Source organism: Bemisia tabaci, chromosome 2 (genome assembly GCF_918797505.1).
Source record: "Bemisia tabaci chromosome 2, PGI_BMITA_v3".
In the NCBI taxonomy this organism is placed as follows: domain Eukaryota; kingdom Metazoa; phylum Arthropoda; class Insecta; order Hemiptera; family Aleyrodidae; genus Bemisia; species Bemisia tabaci.
In genome coordinates this window covers 2,852,993-2,872,952 of record NC_092794.1, presented here as the reverse complement: position 1 = coordinate 2,872,952, position 19,960 = coordinate 2,852,993, and the positions used below count along the sequence as shown (strand labels likewise).

The window sequence follows — 19,960 nt, the reverse complement described above, 5'->3', positions numbered from 1 at the left end:
CTCTCTTTTTATTTTATCTATCAATATCTTAGGTCTAATTCCTTACAGTTATCTTTCATATTTTTATATTGGTTGAAGTTTAGTGATACCTAGATCATCTACATATTTAGTTCCCATGGAAACCCCACTATAGTTCTGTTTTCTTTTATAGTTTTAATTGAAACTGTTAGAAGATTGACCCGGCCTTGATCGTTAAGCATTCGATAAATATCTAATAATATTAGTTTAAATACGAGGGCTGTCCCAAAAGAAACCGGACTTTTGTCATAGAAGGCGAACCGAGCGTCGCAATGAAGTTTTCTTGAGCTTCTTTGAAAGCTGATAAGCTACTGGACATGCTTGTTTTTACAGAATGCAAAAATTCGTCTTGGTAAGGAAACTATACACGCTTCGGAATAAAGGAAAGTCAAACTCGAGTTGCGATTTTTGTCTTTATTTCAAGATAAATTTAAATAAAACTTTAAAAAAATCCAGGTTTTAAGTTAAAAACTTCGTTGCTCTCTTATTCAAATGCTTAGAAATAAGGAAATTAACATTTTAAGCAGCCCACCAAGCCATCACCTATCCCCTTCAAAATACTCGCCAGCTTTGTCGATGCATTTTCGCCACCGTTTCTTCAATCGGGAGAAACACTGTTTGAAATCCTCAGGTTTGAATGATCGCAATTCCTTCAAGATGAAACTGTTAATCGCGAATATTACAATAGTGTTCTGAGACGATTACGTGAAAATGTCCTCAGAAAAAGGGCCGAGCTTTGGAGAGAGAATTCCTTGTTTCTGCATCACGATAATGCACCTGCCCATGCATCCCTCCAAATTGGCGAATTTTGGGCAAAGAATACCATGAGTGTCCTCCCTCACCCCCCTTATTCACCTGACCTAGCTCCATGTGATTTTTTCTTATTTCCACGACTTAAATCTACCTTGAAAGGTCGACGTTTTCAAACCATTCCGGAAATTCAAGAGAACACCTTGAAGGAATTGCGATCATTCAAACCTGAGGATTTCAAACAGTGTTTCTCCCCAATTGAAGAAACGGTGGCGAAAATGCATCGACAAAGCTGGCGAGTATTTTGAAGGGGATAGGTGATGACTTGGTGGGCTGCTTAAAATGTTAATTTCCTTATTTCTAAGCATTTGAATAAGAGAGCAACGAAGTTTTTAACTTAAAACCTGGGTTTTTTTTTAAGTTGTATCTAAATTTTTCTTGAAATAAAGACAAAAATCGCAACTCGAGTTTGACTTTCCTTTATTCCGAAGCGTGCAGTTTCCTTACCAAGACGAATTTTTGCATTCTGTAAAAACAAGCATGTCCAGTAGCTTATCAGCTTTCAAACAAGCTCAAGAAAACTTCATTGCGACGCTCGATTCGCCTTCTATGACAAAAGTCCGGTTTCTTTTGGGACAGCCCTCGTACACTGTGGAACCAAAAATTTCGAGTTTTTCGGCACTAAAAACCTTCAGAAAGGGTGAATTTTGAGCCCTCCGCACTCCGCAGATCCTTTCCTGATCGGAGGATCATATTAATCGATCACGAGTAAGCCTCGCTAGGCGCCGCGTGCGGCGTGCCTTGTTGTGAGCGCGAGCGCAGCGAAAGCGCCTTCAATTTTTCGTGCAAGCAACATGGACATCCCTCGAGTACGAATAGTTGTATTCCAGCGCCGCGCGCTGTCTCCAACGTCGCCACTCGTCTGATATTTGGATTACATTTTGCTATAAGGAATCACTATCTCTGGTCCATTTTTTGAAACAACATACATGCTATTGGCTTTCCTTTGCAGATATATGCTTTTATGGGAGAGCCAGAGATAGTGGTTCTTTATTGAAAAATGTAATCCATCTTAATCGAGGGCGATTTTCTAATAGTCGTTCTCAGTAACAAACCACGCAATGATCTCTTCCTTTTTTATGTGAGAAGATGATAGCTCAAGATTTAATCTGCCATGCACGGGTCTTGAAATTGTCGGCTTGAAATGCAATTATACATGGAAAAAAATAACCTTGGTTCTTACAAGGCTCAAAAGTGGATTCCAGGCCTTATTATAACTTTTCCGGTCGTAGATACAATGTTGCTATTGTGGTAACAATTATTCCAGTCTCAGTAACTGATGTACTCATACTGAGACCAAAACAGCCGTGACCCTAAACAAATCATCATTACAATACGATTAAGGTAAGTATTTGGGAACATGGAACCGCTATAAGCACTGTACTCGTATGATCAATGATTCTATCTTCTCTGTGTACGCCCTTTCTTGGCAACAAAATTACCTATAAGTCGACAACAAGTTAATTTTTTGAAACGATGACTTTAATTTGTATAACATTTCGATTTACAACTTTTGGATCGCAATTTATGCAAACCGCTCCCTGAATTTTCCTCCATACACTAAGGCCTGATTCTCTTTAATTTTAAAATTACGACGAAAAATAATCATAACTTTTCTTTAAACTAAATATTATGTTATTATAAGGACGTATCTCGATATCCGGATGAGCCCCAGACATTAAGGATTTACATGTAAAACAGGTTTCACGTGGAAATTGAGCTACGCCCTTAAGTCAAAGGAGCGATGACATGCGCTCTTCCTCAGAACAGCAGTTCACCTAATCAAAAATTCGACGTTTATAATGATTTTGCTTCCAAAATTTCTAACTTCTCCCCGATATGTTGCGAAATCCTTATTTGCTTTTCACCCTGGAGAATTTCTCCGTCTTGTCATGGTCGTCTGTAAAGTAAGATTCAATCTGCTCGAGTGATTTGCCCTCGGTCTCCGGCAGGTAGCGCCAGTAGTACCAAAAGCCGATCACCGAAATCACCCCGTACAAGTAGAAGACTCCACTTAGCCGTATCCACTTCTCAAGGTACAGGTAAGTCACAGACATTCCGAAACGCACGTAGTAGCTCCAGCCGGCTGAAAGTCCCTGTGCGGCACCACGGCCCCTGAAAAATGTTCAGAAGCTCACAGCAGTTGAATTATGACTGAAGTGAAATATGACACAGGTTCTCTCTGCAAAATATTTTAAGACAATTCGAACAAAATTAATAATATGCAAAAATCAAGCAGAGTAGGTATGGATAAACGTGTAGTTTAAAAAAAAAAATTACGCCTCAAGAGGTTTAAAACGAAAATTTTAGATAAATGGGTTCATTCTTGGCATTATTGTACATCTGTTTTCAACGCTGTTAAAAATGTCGAGCGCGTGTGTTTACTGTTAGAGTACCTATATTAAGAGAGTATGGCCACTGGGTCCCATGGAGAGGCTTAGGACCCAAAAATGGCGGTGCTTTGTTTTGGTTTTTGAGGATGGGAGGGGGGTCATTGCCAACTTTTGACGGTTATCACCAACCGCACTTGCTGCCAACCTTACTACATCTAAGATCATTTTTCTCAAAAATTGCACACGATTAGCCTTAAAAATATGTAAAAAAGTCGCAATAGTGCATTTGGGTAAAGTTCTCGTTACGATAAGCAAAGACAACTACATTTTGAATCATTTTGCATTACATTAACTTTATGGCGTCCGCCATTTTTGGGTCCTAAGGGCTCCATTCAGCCTAAGATGGCTGAGCCAATCAGAGGTGGTAACTCCAGTGGCCATACTCTCTCAATATAGGTACTCTATTTACTGTTTAAGCGGTGTGTTTGTTTCCGTTGGTACACACCGGTTTGTTCATGTATTTGTAATAGTGAAGGCTCGCTATTTTTAGGCCCTAAACAGGAGTATGTGACCTAAGACGATCAAGCCAATCAGAATTTGATCTTGCGATGTCCATACTCTCCCCTGATCTGCGAAACTAGTTGAATGTATAAAGCAGGCCATCAAAATTATTGCAAACAGTGACGAGGCGTAGTAATCGATTTTCGATCTTTTCCCATTTAAAGCTACGGTACAGAATCGTTGATTATGGTGTTCATTGAGAACGGCTTGATAATCGATCCTTTTATCATAGGTTTGAATGACAAATTAATCGATTCATCGCAAAGTACGCCACGCCACTGATCGCAAAGACGACGAACGACGTACACTGTACCTGTGTGATCAGGAAAAACGCCTTATGAGCCCTCAGACGTTGCTGTAATTCCTTCAATAAGACATTAGGTGCTTTTCCGGGAAAAATGTGAATATTTCTCTTCGAATTTTTCAGGCAAAACTTTCTTGAAAAATAATGCTTTAAACGGGAATATTTGGCAATAACTCTCGAATGTTCATACGGCGCACAGTAGATCGAGTCAAATAAAGCGGTCGGACATGAAAATTTTGACTAAAATTGCAAATTTTGATGTTTATTTTGTCACATTTTGAATTTCAAGGGGTGCACGTAGTAGAAAATTTCACGAGGAAACCAATGCAACCGCCTTCAGACCTTCAAATTCTTGTATAATCGGAGTTATGAGTGTTTGAAGTTTCCGAATTTTGTCCGACCTCTCCTATTGAATCGATCCACCGTGCGGCGTTCCTCCTTAGTGCGGCAGCGCGCAGTGTCAAAAAGCTAGATGCTCACCTGATAGGGAAAACTTCAGCGCAAAGTTGCCATGGAAGAATGGTCAAACTGAATCCAATGAAAAAGTAGACACTGGTCATCAGTGAGATTGGGATCCATGAAAGGCTTGCATTTCGATTCGTTTCGTCGAAAAAGGAACAGTAGACGCCGAGTAAAATGATGGACACAGTGGCCGCTGCTTGGCAGAGCAACGTCAACCTCCGTTTACCGAATCGCCTCAAAAGTGTCACGTTCAAAATGGCGCCGACAAGGAGAGAAAACCTCGTCAAGGCCTGGAAATTTAGAATAAAAATGATGCCTACGCGAGGAGGAAGCGAAGTCGTAGCAAAGTAAGATTTACTGGAGAGCGATTTTAGACAAATCCTGTCAACTTCATCCAATAAAACACTAAATTTTGAAGTTCAGATTTTGATGGAAAACTCTCTCTCTAGATGTCAAAAGAACCAGGGAGCTCCGCCCCCTTGCCGCTACGCGGCCCAACCCCCGGGACGCTGCGCGCCCCAAATACAACTATGCGGCCGCGAAATCGTCGAAATCGCCCCGTTCGCAGTTAATGGATCGTATTTGATAGTGGTTCGATGTATCGTTTGGTTCAAAACAAAAGAACATAACCTTAAACCAAAATTTTAAGATATTTGTCAGAAAAGCTGATAATGAGAAATTTCGTAGCAATTTCACTACTCTTGGCCAATTAGGACTCATACAAATCAAAAATCTATCAAAAAAACCCGCTCTGTCGGATTACCCAATTGACTTTTGAGGCTGTGTTTATGTTTTGAACCAATCGATATCGGTACAATGTCACCCGTTTGATGTATCGAATACGATCTTTAAGAAAATAATTTTAATTAAGTAACAAAACGATGTTTCAAATAAAAATTTACCGCCAAACAATATTCTTAATGACATTCTCCTTACTGTGAATTTTGATTCCTGTTTTGGAATTTGACCTTTGGACCGTCTCACACTCCTTCCTCACCCCGTCCATCGAACGTCTTAAAAATGATTTTATTAGAATAGACAGGATAAGCTGCGAGTGGGATAGTTAAGTTTTGTGCCAAGTGAGGGCATAAAAGTGCAATATAGTGCGACCATTTCTTGTTCTGAACATACCATATTAGGATTTTAAACACCTAATTCTCAGAACTATGTTCTTGAACATAAATCTTCAAACTACCATATGTATGTTTTAATTTGAGATCCTTCGGCGTCCCTCCAAAAAAACATATTCAAGACACTCTCCTCTATATGTATACTCCTGGCATCAGTCAGGCAACATTTTACAATTAGGAACTAAAATTTCTGCCTCGTTTTGGAAACGAATTATGCGCCATCAGTTTTCCTATCCAGATAGATGTTTTTATGGATAAGTTAGAAATGGTAGTTCCTTCATGCCAAATGTAGTCAATTTACGCTAACGAACTCTCGAGTTTTCTGTCACTGTGCTCTCTTTCTTTGTGAACGTTTTCATTTGAGAAGCTTGGAGGACAAGGCGCATAAGTGCAGTTTTTGCTATTCCGAGAAATACGTGTTTGAAGTTTCGAAATCACGTGGATCCTTATGGAGAAAAGAAAGTTCTTACTGCCTTTTTGATGCGTAAAAATTGAAACTCGGTAGCGAATTTTCCACAAAATATGGAATAAGACTAGTTTTACTTGAAATCATTGATACCTCAATTCTTCCAAGATCTGCACTTACGTGCCTTGTCCTCCGAGCCTCTATTTGAAATTCATTTTGCAAGGAGGAGTTACAAATTTTAGCTCATTCGTAAAAGCATTGAAATGGAAAGTAATACTACATATACGATGTTTCTTTAAAGAAAAATTCAGTTCCTTATTCCAGAATGTAGTCCAATCATTTATTACTATATTTAGACGCACCACAACAAGCTGGCTGTCGATTTGGAGGCCGAATTCATTGAATATATTGACCAGGAACGGTCGCATCCCCATCAGCTGTGTTGCGAAGCTAAAAATGAAAACTATGAACACCATTCGAAGCGGGCGAAACATTTTCTGGTCGCTCAGTTCTCGATATTTAATTCTCAGGAAGCTCTCAGTCTCTTGTGTAATTTTTTGAGGAGTCCCTGAAAAAAAAAGAGGAGACGATGTTCCTCAAACGTCATGACCTGTTGTCCAGTGGCGAGGCGTGAATGATCGATTATCGATATTTCCCCATTATTGTATGCTTGGAGTAAAATTCTGTGCGATAGACCCTAAGTAGCGCCCCAAAACCCTGAGTGACATGAATACGAAGCAGAACCCATTTTTTTACGGAGTTATTTACGGAATAAGAGCTTTTTACGGAATCTACTCTTTTTGCAGGGTGGAATGCGCTATTATGGTGGTATTTTCACTTCGCATCCATAAATACTCGGTTTTTTGGGGCTCTAAGAGACTCCAACACCGAATTTCACTCCTCGATTTTTTACAGTGCCTAAGTTCAGTTTTTTCTACTTTGAGTAGTAAGTGTTTAAAATTTCGAAATCACATCATGCTTTTGGCGAAAAAAAGTTCAAACTCACTTTTTATGCTTAAAAGTTGAAATTTTGGTGTGAGTTATTCACAAAATGTGTTTGAAGACTAGTTTTAGCTGAAATCATTATTACATTAATTGAAGGCTTGGAGGACAAGGCGCATAAGTGCAGTTTTTGAAAGAATTGATATATTAATGATTCCAAGTAAAAAATATTCTTAAGGCATATTCTGTGAAAACTTTGCTCCCAAATTCCAATTATTAAGCATCAAAAAGTCAGTTTGAACTTTCTCTCCGCCGTGAGGACCCTGTAATTTTGATACTCAAAACTCGTATTTTTCGAAATAGCAAAAACTGTCCTTTTGCGCTTTGTCTTCCAAGCCACTCAATTTTATTTTTTAATTCACTTATGCGTCCAGTCCTCCAAGCCCTTTACTCGATGTGGGAATTTTCGCGCAAATTACGTCCACCTGCAATAAAAAAGGTATTTTCTGTATAAATGCATCCATTTTTTCAAAAGACAAATAATTTGAAAGTTGAGCACAACTAGGTTAAGACTCAACACCTACCATCCTCAGTCAACGGAACCATTTCATATTTCTGTCCCTCGAAGGTGCTAACTCGTCGGGACTTGGGTGCAACTGCGGCGTGTTCAAGCAGCCTTTGAAATTCCTCATGTACCACCTCCGCTTCGACCCATCCTCTCACCCAGCCGAGAGCCTTTTGCGCCTCCTTCAAACGGCTGTTCAGGATTAGCCACGTCGGAGATTCCGGGATCTGGACATTGCAAAGCTCAGATAGAAATTAAAATTTGGGCGCTTGACTCTCATCCACCCTCACGACTCTCTGAGTCATAATCGGAAGGGAGGGGGAGCTAGGAGCATCCATCAGCAAGTAAAATGCTCACCTGTCAATTTTCCTTATTTTATTTCTTCCAAACCAATGAAGGAATATCGACATTTCACGTCAAAGGGAATTTTCAGGGATCCAAGGAACATAGTTTTATACATTTGCGCGCAAATTTTGTATTGCTTCATCTGAGGGTGCCAAAATAGGTGATTTCGCGGTATATTTTTTGATCTATTTTTGATGGGTGGAATAGTATAAAAATATATTCAAAAGTGAGAAAATACATCGCCTAGTGACGTCATCTTGCGGTATTTTCCACTTAAACATATGTATTTCAGCAGATTAGATAATTTTGTCATAGCTCCTCCAGTAACTGCTCAATTTACAGACCAAGGGTATCCTCGTATTCAGTTCATTCAGTAGTTTCCACATAAACAAGAAATTTCTCAAATTTCAGACACCTGCAAATTGTCCATTGGAAATCATTACAATCTGTGCTACTTGGGTTTTCGGTATTCTACCGTGTGAAGGAAAAACGCCGTATGAACCTTCAGGCGTTACCTTAATTCTTTCAATAAAACACGAATTTCCTGGTAAACCTAGGAGTATTTTCCTTCCAGTCCCCTGATAATTGTGTACGCCATTTCACATTCAGCGCCAGAAAATTTCAAGGAAAAATATTCATAACTTTCCTAAAAACTAAATATTTTACCGAAGGAAATCTGGCAACTCTCGAATGTTCATACGCCGTTCTTCCTTTGCACGGTAGTATTGGACTTCCTCGCAATAGAGTCCCTTTATACTGACAGTACAGACAATGTGAATCCACTTCTGATTGGTTCCCGTATTTTAGGCCTTCACGGTGTCGCGAACGGGAATTTACAGTTTCACCAATTGCAAAGATTATAGACTGAAATGGACCGGGACATTGGGGGCAGCTTTTTCTATGTCTTATTCATTGTCTTGGATAGATTCGAAGAAGTTAGTACAATCGTTGATAGTGGAGTCCCTTTATACTGAGAATTAGGACAATGTGAATCCATTTCTGATTGGTTACCTTATTTTAGGCCTCCACAGTGTCGCAAACGGGAATAAAGATTACAGTTTCACCAATTGCAAAGATTATAAACTGGAATGGACCGGGACATTGGGGGTACGGCAAGGAGTAAATGGAATGAGAGAGGGAACGGAGATAGGAATTCGGGAACGGGTTGATCAAAGATCACAAAAAACGTCCAATTTGTGTAATCTTTATTCCCGTTTGTGACATCCATGAGCCGCGTTATCTTAACTCTCTCTATAAAGGGACTCCACCTCGCAAAACTTGGATCTAGAGTACCTATATTGAGAGAGTATGGCCACTGGGGTTACCACCTCTGATTGGCTCAGCCATCTTAGGCTGAATGGAGCCCTTAGGACCCAAAAATGGCGGACGCCATAAATTAATGAAATGCAAAATGACTCAAAATGTAGTTTTCTTTGCTTATCGTAACGAGAAATTTACCCAAATGCACTATTGCGACATCTTTACATATTTTTAAGGCTAATCGTGTGCAATTTTTGAGAAAAATTATCCGAGATGTAGTAAGGTTGGCAGCAAGTGCGGTTGGTGATAACCGTCAAAAGTTGGCAATGACCCCCCTCCCATCCACAAAAACCAAAACAAAGCACCGCCATTTTTGGGTCCTAAGCCTCTCCATGGGGCCCAGTGGCCATACTCTCTCAATATAGGTACTCTACTTGGATCCCTACCTGGGTCATGGCGAAGAAGGTGATTGCGGGAACCGCACCGCAGAAGAGCGCGGTCGTCCGCCATTGAGCCAAATACCCAAGCACATGAAGGAGAACCCCCCCGGTGTGGCCGGAGATGCAAACCAAGGTGGAGATGGTGCCCCGGAGGTGGGGCTCAGCGATCTCGCCGATGTAGGAGTGGAGCGGCGCCTCGCAGAAGCCGACGCAGAGGCCCATGAGAACGGAGACGAGGTGGAGCTGGTAGACGGAGTCGGCCGCGTAGAGGGTGAGCCACGCCGCCAAGACAGGGACGTTGACCAGGATCATACTCCCTCTGCGCCCGAAACGCTCTTGGAGGTACCCGGAGATCAAGGCCCCGATCGGATGCGCGAAGAATATTATGCTCCCTGAAATCAGGTTAAGGCCGATTGTGAGACCTCTGCTCAGCTAGAGTACCTTTATAGACAGAGTATGGCCAATCGTATCTTTTTACTACAGGAAAACTGTTCCGCTTTTTGATTGGTCAACGAGTTTTTAGGCTTCATGATGCTCTTAGGGCCGTAATAAACAAACAAGATGGCGGCTCACCGTAACATCGATGAGAAGCTAAATTTGACAAAAATTTCAATTATGCGGCAGTAACAATTTAATCGAGCATATCTACGAATAGCACACGAAAAACACATGAAAACATTGTTAAATCGCCTTTCACCTTTATCACAGGAGGATGTAAGGTGTGCATAACCTCAATCTTGCTTGCTGATAACGGCCATCTTGTTTGTTTATTTACGGCCCTAAGAGCATCGTGTCAGCCTATTCGCTCGCGACCAATGAAAAACCGGAACAGAAATGGCCATACTCTGTCTATAAAGGTACTCTATGGTCAGCGGCCCGATTATTGAAACTATGTCAGCCCGACATGACAAGGCATAGCCGCTATCTCAACCATGCAATATATCGCAATTCGATGTCTTATTGGGCTGGTTTAAATTTCAATAATCGGCCCGCAGGTCAAAGACATAAAGACGGAGTGCTCGTATCTGAAAGCACGGGGAAAAGTGGAGCCATTCTGGCGCTGTGAATCCATGGGTTATAGGACATTTTGTCAACGAATTTTTGTCCGCGCAACTGTTTTCTCCAGTAGTTTACATCCACGCGTTTCTTTCAGCAGGGGAGTTTTAGTCCACCTACCAATTGAGACTCGAAGTTATTTGGTTCACATGTAAATACAGACGGCAATGGAGATGTTGCATGTGTGAGGAATTTGCGATTTGACTGTTGATTCTTGTGTGAAAGTTCGCGAAGATGGTGCCACTGGTTTTCTCTGGAATCAACCCCTAAGCTCAAAAAAAGCTCTCAAGTTGAGGCCAAAATGGAGGGATATCCCACGCTATCCCGAGAGTCCACCTCTACATCAAGACAAAGTCTCCATGCAAAGATAGTGAGCAAATACATTGACAGGGCTGCCACTTTAGTTGGGGACTCTAAAACTGAAAACACGGCATCACTGCTAATGTATTTGTTTCCTATCTGTGCATGGAGAGTTTGTCTTGATGTAGAAGTGGACTCTCAGGATAGCGTGGGATATCCCCTCCATTTTGGCCTCAACTTGAGAGCTGTTTTTGAGCTTGCAAGATGATTTCAGAGAAAACCAGTGGCATCATAGTGTTTCTCGCGAACTTTTACGTAGAATCAGGTCAAATCGCAAATCCCTCTAGATGCAACATCTCCATTGCTCACGACGTTCTTGGATGAAAATGTAACATTTTTTGGAAGAATGAGGGTTCGCTTGTTTTTTTTATTTTATTTGTTTCGTCCAACAGAGAAAAATGTATAGTCGAGATTTTCGGTAAAAATGGGGGAGCGTCAATCACATGAGGGAAAATTCACTAAAGGGTGCACAGAATTGCGTGTTATATTTGTATAATACTGCACAACACCTCTATTGTAAAATAGTGAAGCGCCGTGGCACGTGGCACGTGGCACGCTGCGGCGCGGCCAGTCAGCCAGCACGGAACGCGCATTGGGCGCCTGCAAACCCAAGGGGATACTTCAAGCATAGCGCAATGCGTGAAGTATCGCTATTAGGTTTGTAGGCGCCAGTGCGAGTGCGCGTTTCGCGCCGTCAGCATGCTGCGCTGCTCGCTGTGTTAGGCTCTAAAATTTAAACTCGCGGAGTCAGCGGTTTTCAACTCATGATTTTGAAATGTTTGCACACTCTGCATAGATTATTCTCATATAAGTTGATGAAAAAAAATTAAAGGAAAATATAGTGTGTGTTTTATTAATATTAAGGTAGTTCTGTGTCAGATTTAATGATTTCCGAAGCAGGCATTTTTCTAATATATTATGTGCTTTTAAGTGGTGCAGCGTGGTGTACGCGCAACCAACCGCTCAATATTGAACGTATTTGACTCTAAAAGATAAACGTACAAATGGGTTAAAACCAAAGATTGCGTGTTTCTTGGTTTTTATCTCTTTTATTCATTTTTGTTTGGTTTCTTTTAACACCACTACGGCTCATTGATATTAATATCGATGCCATCGCTTGGCAAAGGTTTGCCACGTTTTAAAAATGTAAATATCTTTTAAATGAAGTAATATTTTCATTTAAAAAAGAATTAAGGCATATATGAGGTACATTTTATATCGAAAATTTCAAGGTTAGAAAAACATCCAAATATTCTCCAATGACAATTTGAAAAGACGAATCAAAAGAAGATAACAACATTTCATTGAAAAAATGAGTTACCATAAGAACACCTTCTTTTCTCTCAATATTCTCATTTCGATATTGTCAATATAATTTTACATTATACGCGCGGACTAAAATATAAGGCTTGGGCCAAGTCACCGTTGCTTATTTTACGCATGAACGTTAACTACTGGACCAAACAGGTGCGTGGACAAGAAATCGTTGACGGAATGTCCTGAAACCGAATCCATGCGCGGGAAACGATTTGATTTGAACGTGTCCTCTTCATTTTTCCATATTTCTTTTTCGAATCTCATTTTGAATGCCTAATACGAACAGATAAATAAAGTTGGGATGGAGAAGTATTATGAAAAACCTATTTTGGCTTGGTAACAAGGAGGAATCTTACAGGAATCTCAGATAAAGTTAGTTTTTCTGCTGCTCTAACCAATAGGAGAGGTGGCTTCATTTTCTTCTTCTAGCGCTCCGTCTTTATGTCTTTGGGTCTGCCGTGACCAGAGTCAAGAGACCTTCCACTAGTATCTTGGCAATGGTGGAAGCTTTTACTTTCGGGACTTCAGCATTCTACTGTTGACTTACCTACATGGTTGATGTTCAACAACGTGTTGGCAGTTTCGTTTTGCAAACAAGCCGAAGTTTGGGGAACTTGTTTGACTCATGACGTCACCCGAAGCTCATCATCCACCATGTAGGTAGGTCAACAGCCGAAATAAGAGTGATGACTGTTGAGTGTTGCTCCCTCATAATTGTCCATAAGGAACAGTTGAATCCCCGAAAGTAAAAGCTTCCACCTGTCGCCAAAAGGCCAGTAGAGGGTCTCTTGTCTCCGGCCGTGAAAGCGAAGAGAGAACATGCTCTCTTCGCCGAAAAGAGAGCCGAAAGACGTATGTCGCAATGGTCTATAAGTAAAAAAAGAGAAAAAAATTGCGACTTATTTACCGGCTTTCCTTATCAATCTCTTCAGAAAGTGCCTAAGAAACTATTTTCAATGAATGCAATGTTTAATTCAATGGAATGTAAATGGATTTTCGTTTTTGAAACGCTAACTTTTCATTAATGATGAGTTTTTCTTTTGGAGCTACATGTAAATTTCCTTTAAGACGTCTGTTGCAATCTGTATTTACCAAATTTTAAAAATCTGTTCCTACCCACCAAACCAGGACGCCTGATCATCATTCATGTTCAATTCCCCCGCAGAGTTCTTATGGAGTGCACCTATCACCAGTGTGGGCATTGTTGTCATCATACCGATATCAAAAACTAGACCACCCAAAACTATTGTAGCCACTACCTTGAAAATGAGAAAAAAAATGTCGCTTATTCAGTCCGATAAATTTAATTGAAATAATGATAAAAAGTTACCTTAGGGCATATTATAAAAGTGAAAGTTTACAAAAGTTTAAAAGTTTGATACTATAAAAGCGATTACTTCATATGAAAATTGGAGTAACTGGTCTACAGAAAATAATAAGAAACGATGATTTGCAAGATTTGAACAGATTAATTTAAAGGAATAATTTTCCAACCTTTTTTTTCTTTAATTATGCACGATTCGGTGAGCAGCAAAAGTAGTAAAAAATAAATAATTAAATTGTAAAGAGCCTTTTAGGCTGCAAACTAATGAATATAATTTTGAAAAAAATTACATCTTAACCTGAGGCCTTTCGGCAATTAGTGCCATCGTCAGAGGTTCAAATTACAATAAAATTGAAAAAGTGAAGTAAATTATAAGTGCAAATTTTATTTTATCAGTAGCCTGATTTGCACTCGTGGTTTAGTTTAGTTTTTTTCAATTTGCATTTACACTCTGATGATGCCATTAATTGCCGAAAAGCCCCGCAGGTCAAGATGTAAGTTTTTTTCTCAAAATTATAATTATTATTTTTTGCAGCATATTGGTGTTTCATAATTTATTTATTTATTATTTTTTTTTTTTTTTTTTTTTTTTTTTTTTGATTGGCGGAACGATTCGACGAGAGATACACGGAACTGAGGATGGCCGGTGATCCTGAAACTAGTCTCTCTGTGCTGTCTCTGAAAAGGAATTTAAATTGCGCGTCTCTATTTTGTTTTTTTTTTTTCAATTTTTAAGAGGTAAAGCTGTTGTGCAGGCTGGATATTGTTAGTTGTATGCTCTACCTATATCTACCTAGATTGATGTGAATTTTAGTGTTGTCGAGCAGGGCCGGATTTACCTACTTGCCGCCCATAGGCCGCCTGTATTTTGCCACCCCATTCTCATTCGTTTTGAAACATCGATGAAAACCATCAATTGAACGTGCCGGAGGAGGAGGGGTGCATTAAGACGCGTTTACCTACTCGTGTTGGATACATTTTTTTGCGAAAGCCCTGTCAACACTACTAGCAAAATTTCACGGAACTTTGCGCGAAAGTTAAGTCCTGTAAACCTATCTCTGTGTGGACAAGGTCCTCCATTTATAAGAAATTAACCAAATAATTATGAAAGAACAAACATAAATGTGGTTTAACCTAGTCGCTGAGCCTCTGAACCAACGAGAAAGCCTGAGCGGGGTCAATTTGACCCCAGCTGAAAATCAATTAGTTAGCTATGTTTTTTTCATGTTTTTAGTTAATATCAGTGCACTAACCTTACAGGCCTTAACCATAAAGCATATCTAAGTTTTAAAAAACACGGCGCAGGGTATGCAACCATTTTATCATACACATGTTGCCATGTTGTTCTCAGCATGAGAAAAAAAAATCATAGGGCTACTAAATACTGAAAACGAAAAAAATCTGAAAAATTTTGCTTGTTTTATAAGTTTCTGAAAAAAATTAAAAAGAGAAAAATGAATACACCTTCAAAGTAAGCTTTTGTGATGCTAAATGGTAAAATATATGTTATAAGGATATCTGACCCCGCTCAGGCTTTCTAGGGGTACTCGTGAATTTTTTGATCTCTCATGCACATTTTTTTTTTTTTTTTTTCCCCTTCAAAATCGTGTTCCTAGATGTTTTTGTAGAGCTATTTGTGAAGGACAAAAAATTTCGTGCATACCACGAGAAATGGCAAAGAGTTGAAACTCCCGTGGGGTCAATCTGACCCCACTCAGGCAGACTGGGTAATAATTTTAACTTCCGCCGCTGCGCCGCGCTAGTCGCACTGTGTTCGGCGCAATGCGTGAAGTATTCCTGCAGTCTTGTAGGCGCTATTATGTGTTACATGCCGATCCGATGCCGACCGCCGCGCCGCGCGCCGAGGGCTTGTCCTTTTCATCTCAAGTCCTAGTCATCATTCCTCTCTGCGCTGAACTCCAGGCCTAATTGCGTGTTTAGTTCCTTTCTTAACTCCACTAATTAAGGATGCTGTCTCTTGTGTCACCGAAAAACGACAAAATTAGAAATTACTATACTCTCAGGAAAGAGAGATTTTGTCCCCTTCTCTCATTGATATATTTTTTTTATTTTTTTTTTTCTGAATCCGATTTTTTTTATACCTGCTACATTCCAAAAAATTGCAAAATTTGCCGCCAAGGGCCGCGACCCATGTGACCACCCCTTAATCCGGCCCTGCTGTCGAGTGGTGTAAACTGCGTGCTTTTTCCAGGATTCAAATTCTAGTATTTTCAGAGGCTCTGTGGGGTTGCAATTGCGGAGGCAAAATATAAAGAATCATTATCGTTAGAATTCTACAGATTAATTAAAAACTGTTTCATCTGCAATGCCAGATACAGCAAAAAGAGGATCCCAAGTCATCTTACAAAAGATTTGATCGACCTTTTTTAAGGAAGTGAAACATTTATGACGGTTGTTACCTGAGACAAAAGTGACCTGCAGGCATTTTTATGTTGATTCCCTTCTTTCTCAAAAAACTGACCAGCGTTGAGAACTTTATCTATCATTTCTGTTGATCGCTTGCCGTCCTCTAAAAGCCGTCGTGTAAAACCGATTATTCTTGATCGGGACTTCAAATTTCTTTTCACACGACCATGTCTTTCTAAATGATCTTTTTTTTACAGTAAAAAAGAGTCGTCCGATGGGAGGAACGGTTCAGATCTTGGCAACTTCTCCAATCTTCTCCTAAAAATAAAAAAATAAATCTCATAATCTTGAGCTGCGCACATTTGTTCTTTCTTACTGATTATGACACTATTCTTAACCGCTGGCATGTGTATTGCGTGGCACCCCATGTTGGTAACAACAGGATACCACATTGATGAGTGAAACATGATATCAACTAGAGTACCTGTATAGCGAGAGTATGGACAGATCGCTTCATAGGTCTTTAGGGCCCAAAAGTGCAGCCATCCCTCTAACCAACTTCTACCACACAAAATTTCACTGTCAATCTGCAGAGTCTGCAAATTCCAATTCTAACCAAGATGGCCAAGAATGTACAGAAATGAGCGTTCTTCCGCAAAAATGAGTGAATTTATGCAAAAACTAAGTCAAATATGTGCTTTATAAACGACGGTTCGTAACAATAGTATTAGTAAATCGTTCTGGATAATTGAAATTCATAGGTTGGCTGCGTTTCTGGGCCCTAATTTTACTCGCAGAAGCATCGGTGAAGGCCTGATGGATTTTTCAGAGTTTCACATCTGTCCATAGTCTCGCTGTACAGGCACTCTTATATCAACTAGGTCCAAGGATTATCCCTCGTTGGAATCGTAATGGATTCTGCTGGTCACTTGGATTAAGTTGGTACCATCTTGTTGGTGGAATAAATCCGCCATTGAGTCCGCACAATCATTTTTCAAATGAACAGCAATTATTTTACTCAGTTGCTCCATGTTGATAGCATGGTATCAAAATAGTAACGCGTTTCACTCATGGAAATAGTCTTTTTTAATTAGCGGGAAGATTTGTTCGCCGATCGGCATGAGAGCACCACTAACTAGAAATTTGATACGATTTCACGTGAAAAGCGTACGGTTTGAAGTGTACTTAATCTATTTTTGGACACTCGTGATAACAGTTCGTAGTTATCTAGAGAGTTCGAATGACTACAACCAAACGTTCGCCGATGCGCTAATTCGTCCTTAACCAATTGTACATACACGAACAATAGACTGGTATTGTGCCTATTGTTTTTAATGCACCATTGAAGGTCGTTGATAGGAGAACATTTTGACCGAGTTTAGTAGAACTAACCACCCAAGTTGGATAGTGAAACTAAAATATTGAAATAATTTTGCGAATTAATGCAATGACTGCAATATTTTTACATCGGTCGGTCATTAAACCCGATTTTAGACGATCAATAAAATACGTTCCATATGTGAGAGGGAGGCAATAATGTGCAGTGCAAATAATTAGAGGAGCCCCTTCAACTAGCAAATAGGCAACACCTCCAGCTCATAACACCAATAATTTTACCATGTGCTTGCAATTAATTGCAGCCTGCGCTACTCAATAAAGTAGCAGCAGGTTTAAGTTAAATGACTCAAAATATGTTCTCTCGAATTTGAAATATTGATTGAAGAAAATTTACCGACTTGTTGAATTTAAAACAACCCACTAACTCATGTCTATCCAATATGTGATTTGATGCATTTCTGTTTGACTACCTACTTACATGAGGCACCTATGGGAATCCCCCCCCCCCCAAAAAAAAGGAACACTTCCAAATCGGTCTGTTCGGAGAAGTTTTTTTTGTTTTGTTTTGTTTTTATGTCAACATGGTAGAAAGTAATCGATTGATGGAGCATATTGAAAGATATTTCATTCAGTAACGAGACTTTTAAACGAACTTCTCTTGCCGAATGTTGATAGCTGACTCAGAAAAGCATGATACCGACCTACGTCAAGCATGTAGTTGTGGTCTTGCCATGAGCCCAGGAAAATAAAGAACAGACCATTCGGATACTGCCTGCTTACCTCGAGCTTTGATGTAGTATCTTATGAAAGAGTTCATCGAATGTTGAGTGTCACCCAGACATTTTGACGTGTCAGTTCAGTTTTGAATTTGCATCGGAGAGCTGTACTGCTGTGCTGAAAAACATTCGAGAGTTGCCGAAATTCCTTCGGCAAAACGTTTATTTTTCGACGGTGAAACTGCTAGACCACGTATCTCGGTTTGCAACGTTGTAGACTTCCTGTCATACTTTACTTCTGAAATGAAAAAGCACTCAACGTCATTTCGTGAAAACTTCCATGACTTTTCCTCTTCGTGCAGAGAAAACTCTGTGAACATTTCGATGAATGATATTGATCTGGTCCTCTTCAAAAAAATAAAATGTGAGCGGAGATTTTTAAACACCGCAAACGAGATACGTCGTCTCGTAGTTTCACCGTCGATTGAGGAAAAGTCACGCAAATGTTTCCTTGAAATTTTCAGGAACTTTAGGCGAAAACGCAAACAAAATTACCTGAAAAACTGGTAAAAAAATATTCACAAATTCACGAGGAAATTCGTGTTTTATCAATAGAAATCTGGCAACGTCTGAAGGTTCATACGGCGCGGCGTTTTCCCTAAGCACGGGGCAGTATAGTAGTTAAACCCTGTTGCGAGGTACCGATACGTTCGGCTGGCCGGCTCTATCAGAACTGCGGAAGCTTCGAGGCGAAGTCATACTTGCGACGCGAAACTCGGGCAACTATCGGCGGCAAGGGCGGGGCGTGCTTTGCGAGATATCGATTGATCTGCCATTTAAACCTATGGAAAAGAATCTATAAACACAGTGTTCGCAACGAACACGTTAATAATCGATTCTTCGTCTCAGCTTCAAAGGGGAAATATCGATAAGCGATCATTCACGCCTCCCCGTTGCGGTAAGGGTCTTCGTATCGTTGTTACTTAAAATTACTATCGTTAAGATTTCAAAAAAATGGACTGCATTTTGCAATTTGGACCTGTAAATTCTGGCTCATCTGAAAAAACACTTATGTGCATAGGGAAACTAATGGCACATCCGTTGTTTTTAAACCGGGCCGGAATTTATAGGTCCAAATTGCTAAATGCAGTCCAATTAAGGAGGTGTATCGACGCACAGTGGATCGAGTCAATGGGAGAGGTCGGACATGAAATTATTGACTAAAACTGCAAATTTTTATGTTTATTTTGTTACATTAGCAATTTCAAGGGGTGCCTTCAGAAGAAAATTTCATGAGGAAACCAATGGAACCACTTTCAGAACCGCACAATGGAGATGTTGCATGTGTGAGGGATTTGCGATTTGACTATTGATTCTGATGTAAAAGTTCGCGAGAAACACGATGGTGCCACCGGTTTTCTCTGAAATCATCTCCCAAGCTCAAAAAAAGCTCTCAAGTTGAGGCCAAAATGGAGGGGATATCCCACCCTACCCTGAGAGTCCACCTCTACATCAAAACAAACTCTCCATGCAAAGATAGGGAGCAAATACATTGGCAGGGTTGCCACTTTATTTGGGGACTCCAAAACTGAAAACACGGCATCACTGCTAATGTATTTGCTCCCTATCTTTGCATGGAGAGTTTGTTTTGATGTAGAGGTGGACTCTCAGGGTAGGGCGGGATATCCCCTCCATTTTGGCCTCACTTTGAGAGCTTTTTTTGAGCTTGGGAGATGATTTCAGAGAAAACCAGTGGCACCATCGTGTTTCTCGCGAACTTTTACACAAGAATCAATGGTCAAATCGCAAATCCCTCACACATGCAACATCTCCATTTTGTATAAACGGAGTTATAAGCGTTTAAAGTTTCCAAATTTTGTCCGACCTCTTTTATTGAGTGCGACGG

At 40.1% G+C, this 19,960-nt stretch overlaps 1 protein-coding gene across 11 annotated transcripts; it reads right to left on the bottom strand.

Moving 5' to 3' along the window:
• Positions 1 to 1,387: 1,387 nt before the first annotated feature.
• LOC109036807 (facilitated trehalose transporter Tret1) lies at positions 1,388 to 18,807 on the bottom strand. Of its 11 annotated transcripts, none has more exons than XM_072296540.1 (9): positions 18,610 to 18,807; positions 18,119 to 18,352; positions 16,054 to 16,318; positions 13,426 to 13,564; positions 9,583 to 9,968; positions 7,551 to 7,758; positions 6,387 to 6,592; positions 4,507 to 4,778; positions 1,388 to 2,943 (listed from the first exon to the last, which is right to left on the bottom strand). In XM_072296540.1, exons 4-9 carry the CDS (start codon positions 13,451 to 13,453, stop codon positions 2,682 to 2,684), a joined length of 1,362 nt encoding a protein of 453 aa, XP_072152641.1. In that variant the 5' UTR covers positions 13,454 to 13,564; positions 16,054 to 16,318; positions 18,119 to 18,352; positions 18,610 to 18,807; the 3' UTR covers positions 1,388 to 2,681. The 11 variants fall into 11 exon arrangements, with proteins under 11 accessions (XP_072152641.1, XP_072152642.1, XP_072152638.1 ...); XM_072296539.1 differs by having other exon boundaries at positions 1,389 to 2,943; positions 13,426 to 13,568; XM_019051181.2 differs by having other exon boundaries at positions 1,390 to 2,943; positions 13,430 to 13,568.
• Between the last annotated feature and the right edge of the window lie 1,153 nt (positions 18,808 to 19,960).

What these genes read in the sequence shown, in the direction of transcription:
- LOC109036807 (XM_019051181.2), bottom strand. Translation starts at nt 16,140, where the DNA reads ATGATAGATAAAGTTCTCAACGCTGGTCAGTTTTTTGAGAAAGAAGGG. An exon ending in GCAGGTCACTTTTGTCTCAG is followed by an intron (nt 13,569 to 16,053) that starts GTAACAACCGTC and finishes CTCATTTTCAAG; the next exon opens with GTAGTGGCTACAATAGTTTT. An exon ending in TGATCAGGCGTCCTGGTTTG is followed by an intron (nt 9,969 to 13,429) that starts GTGGGTAGGAAC and finishes ACCTGATTTCAG; the next exon opens with GGAGCATAATATTCTTCGCG.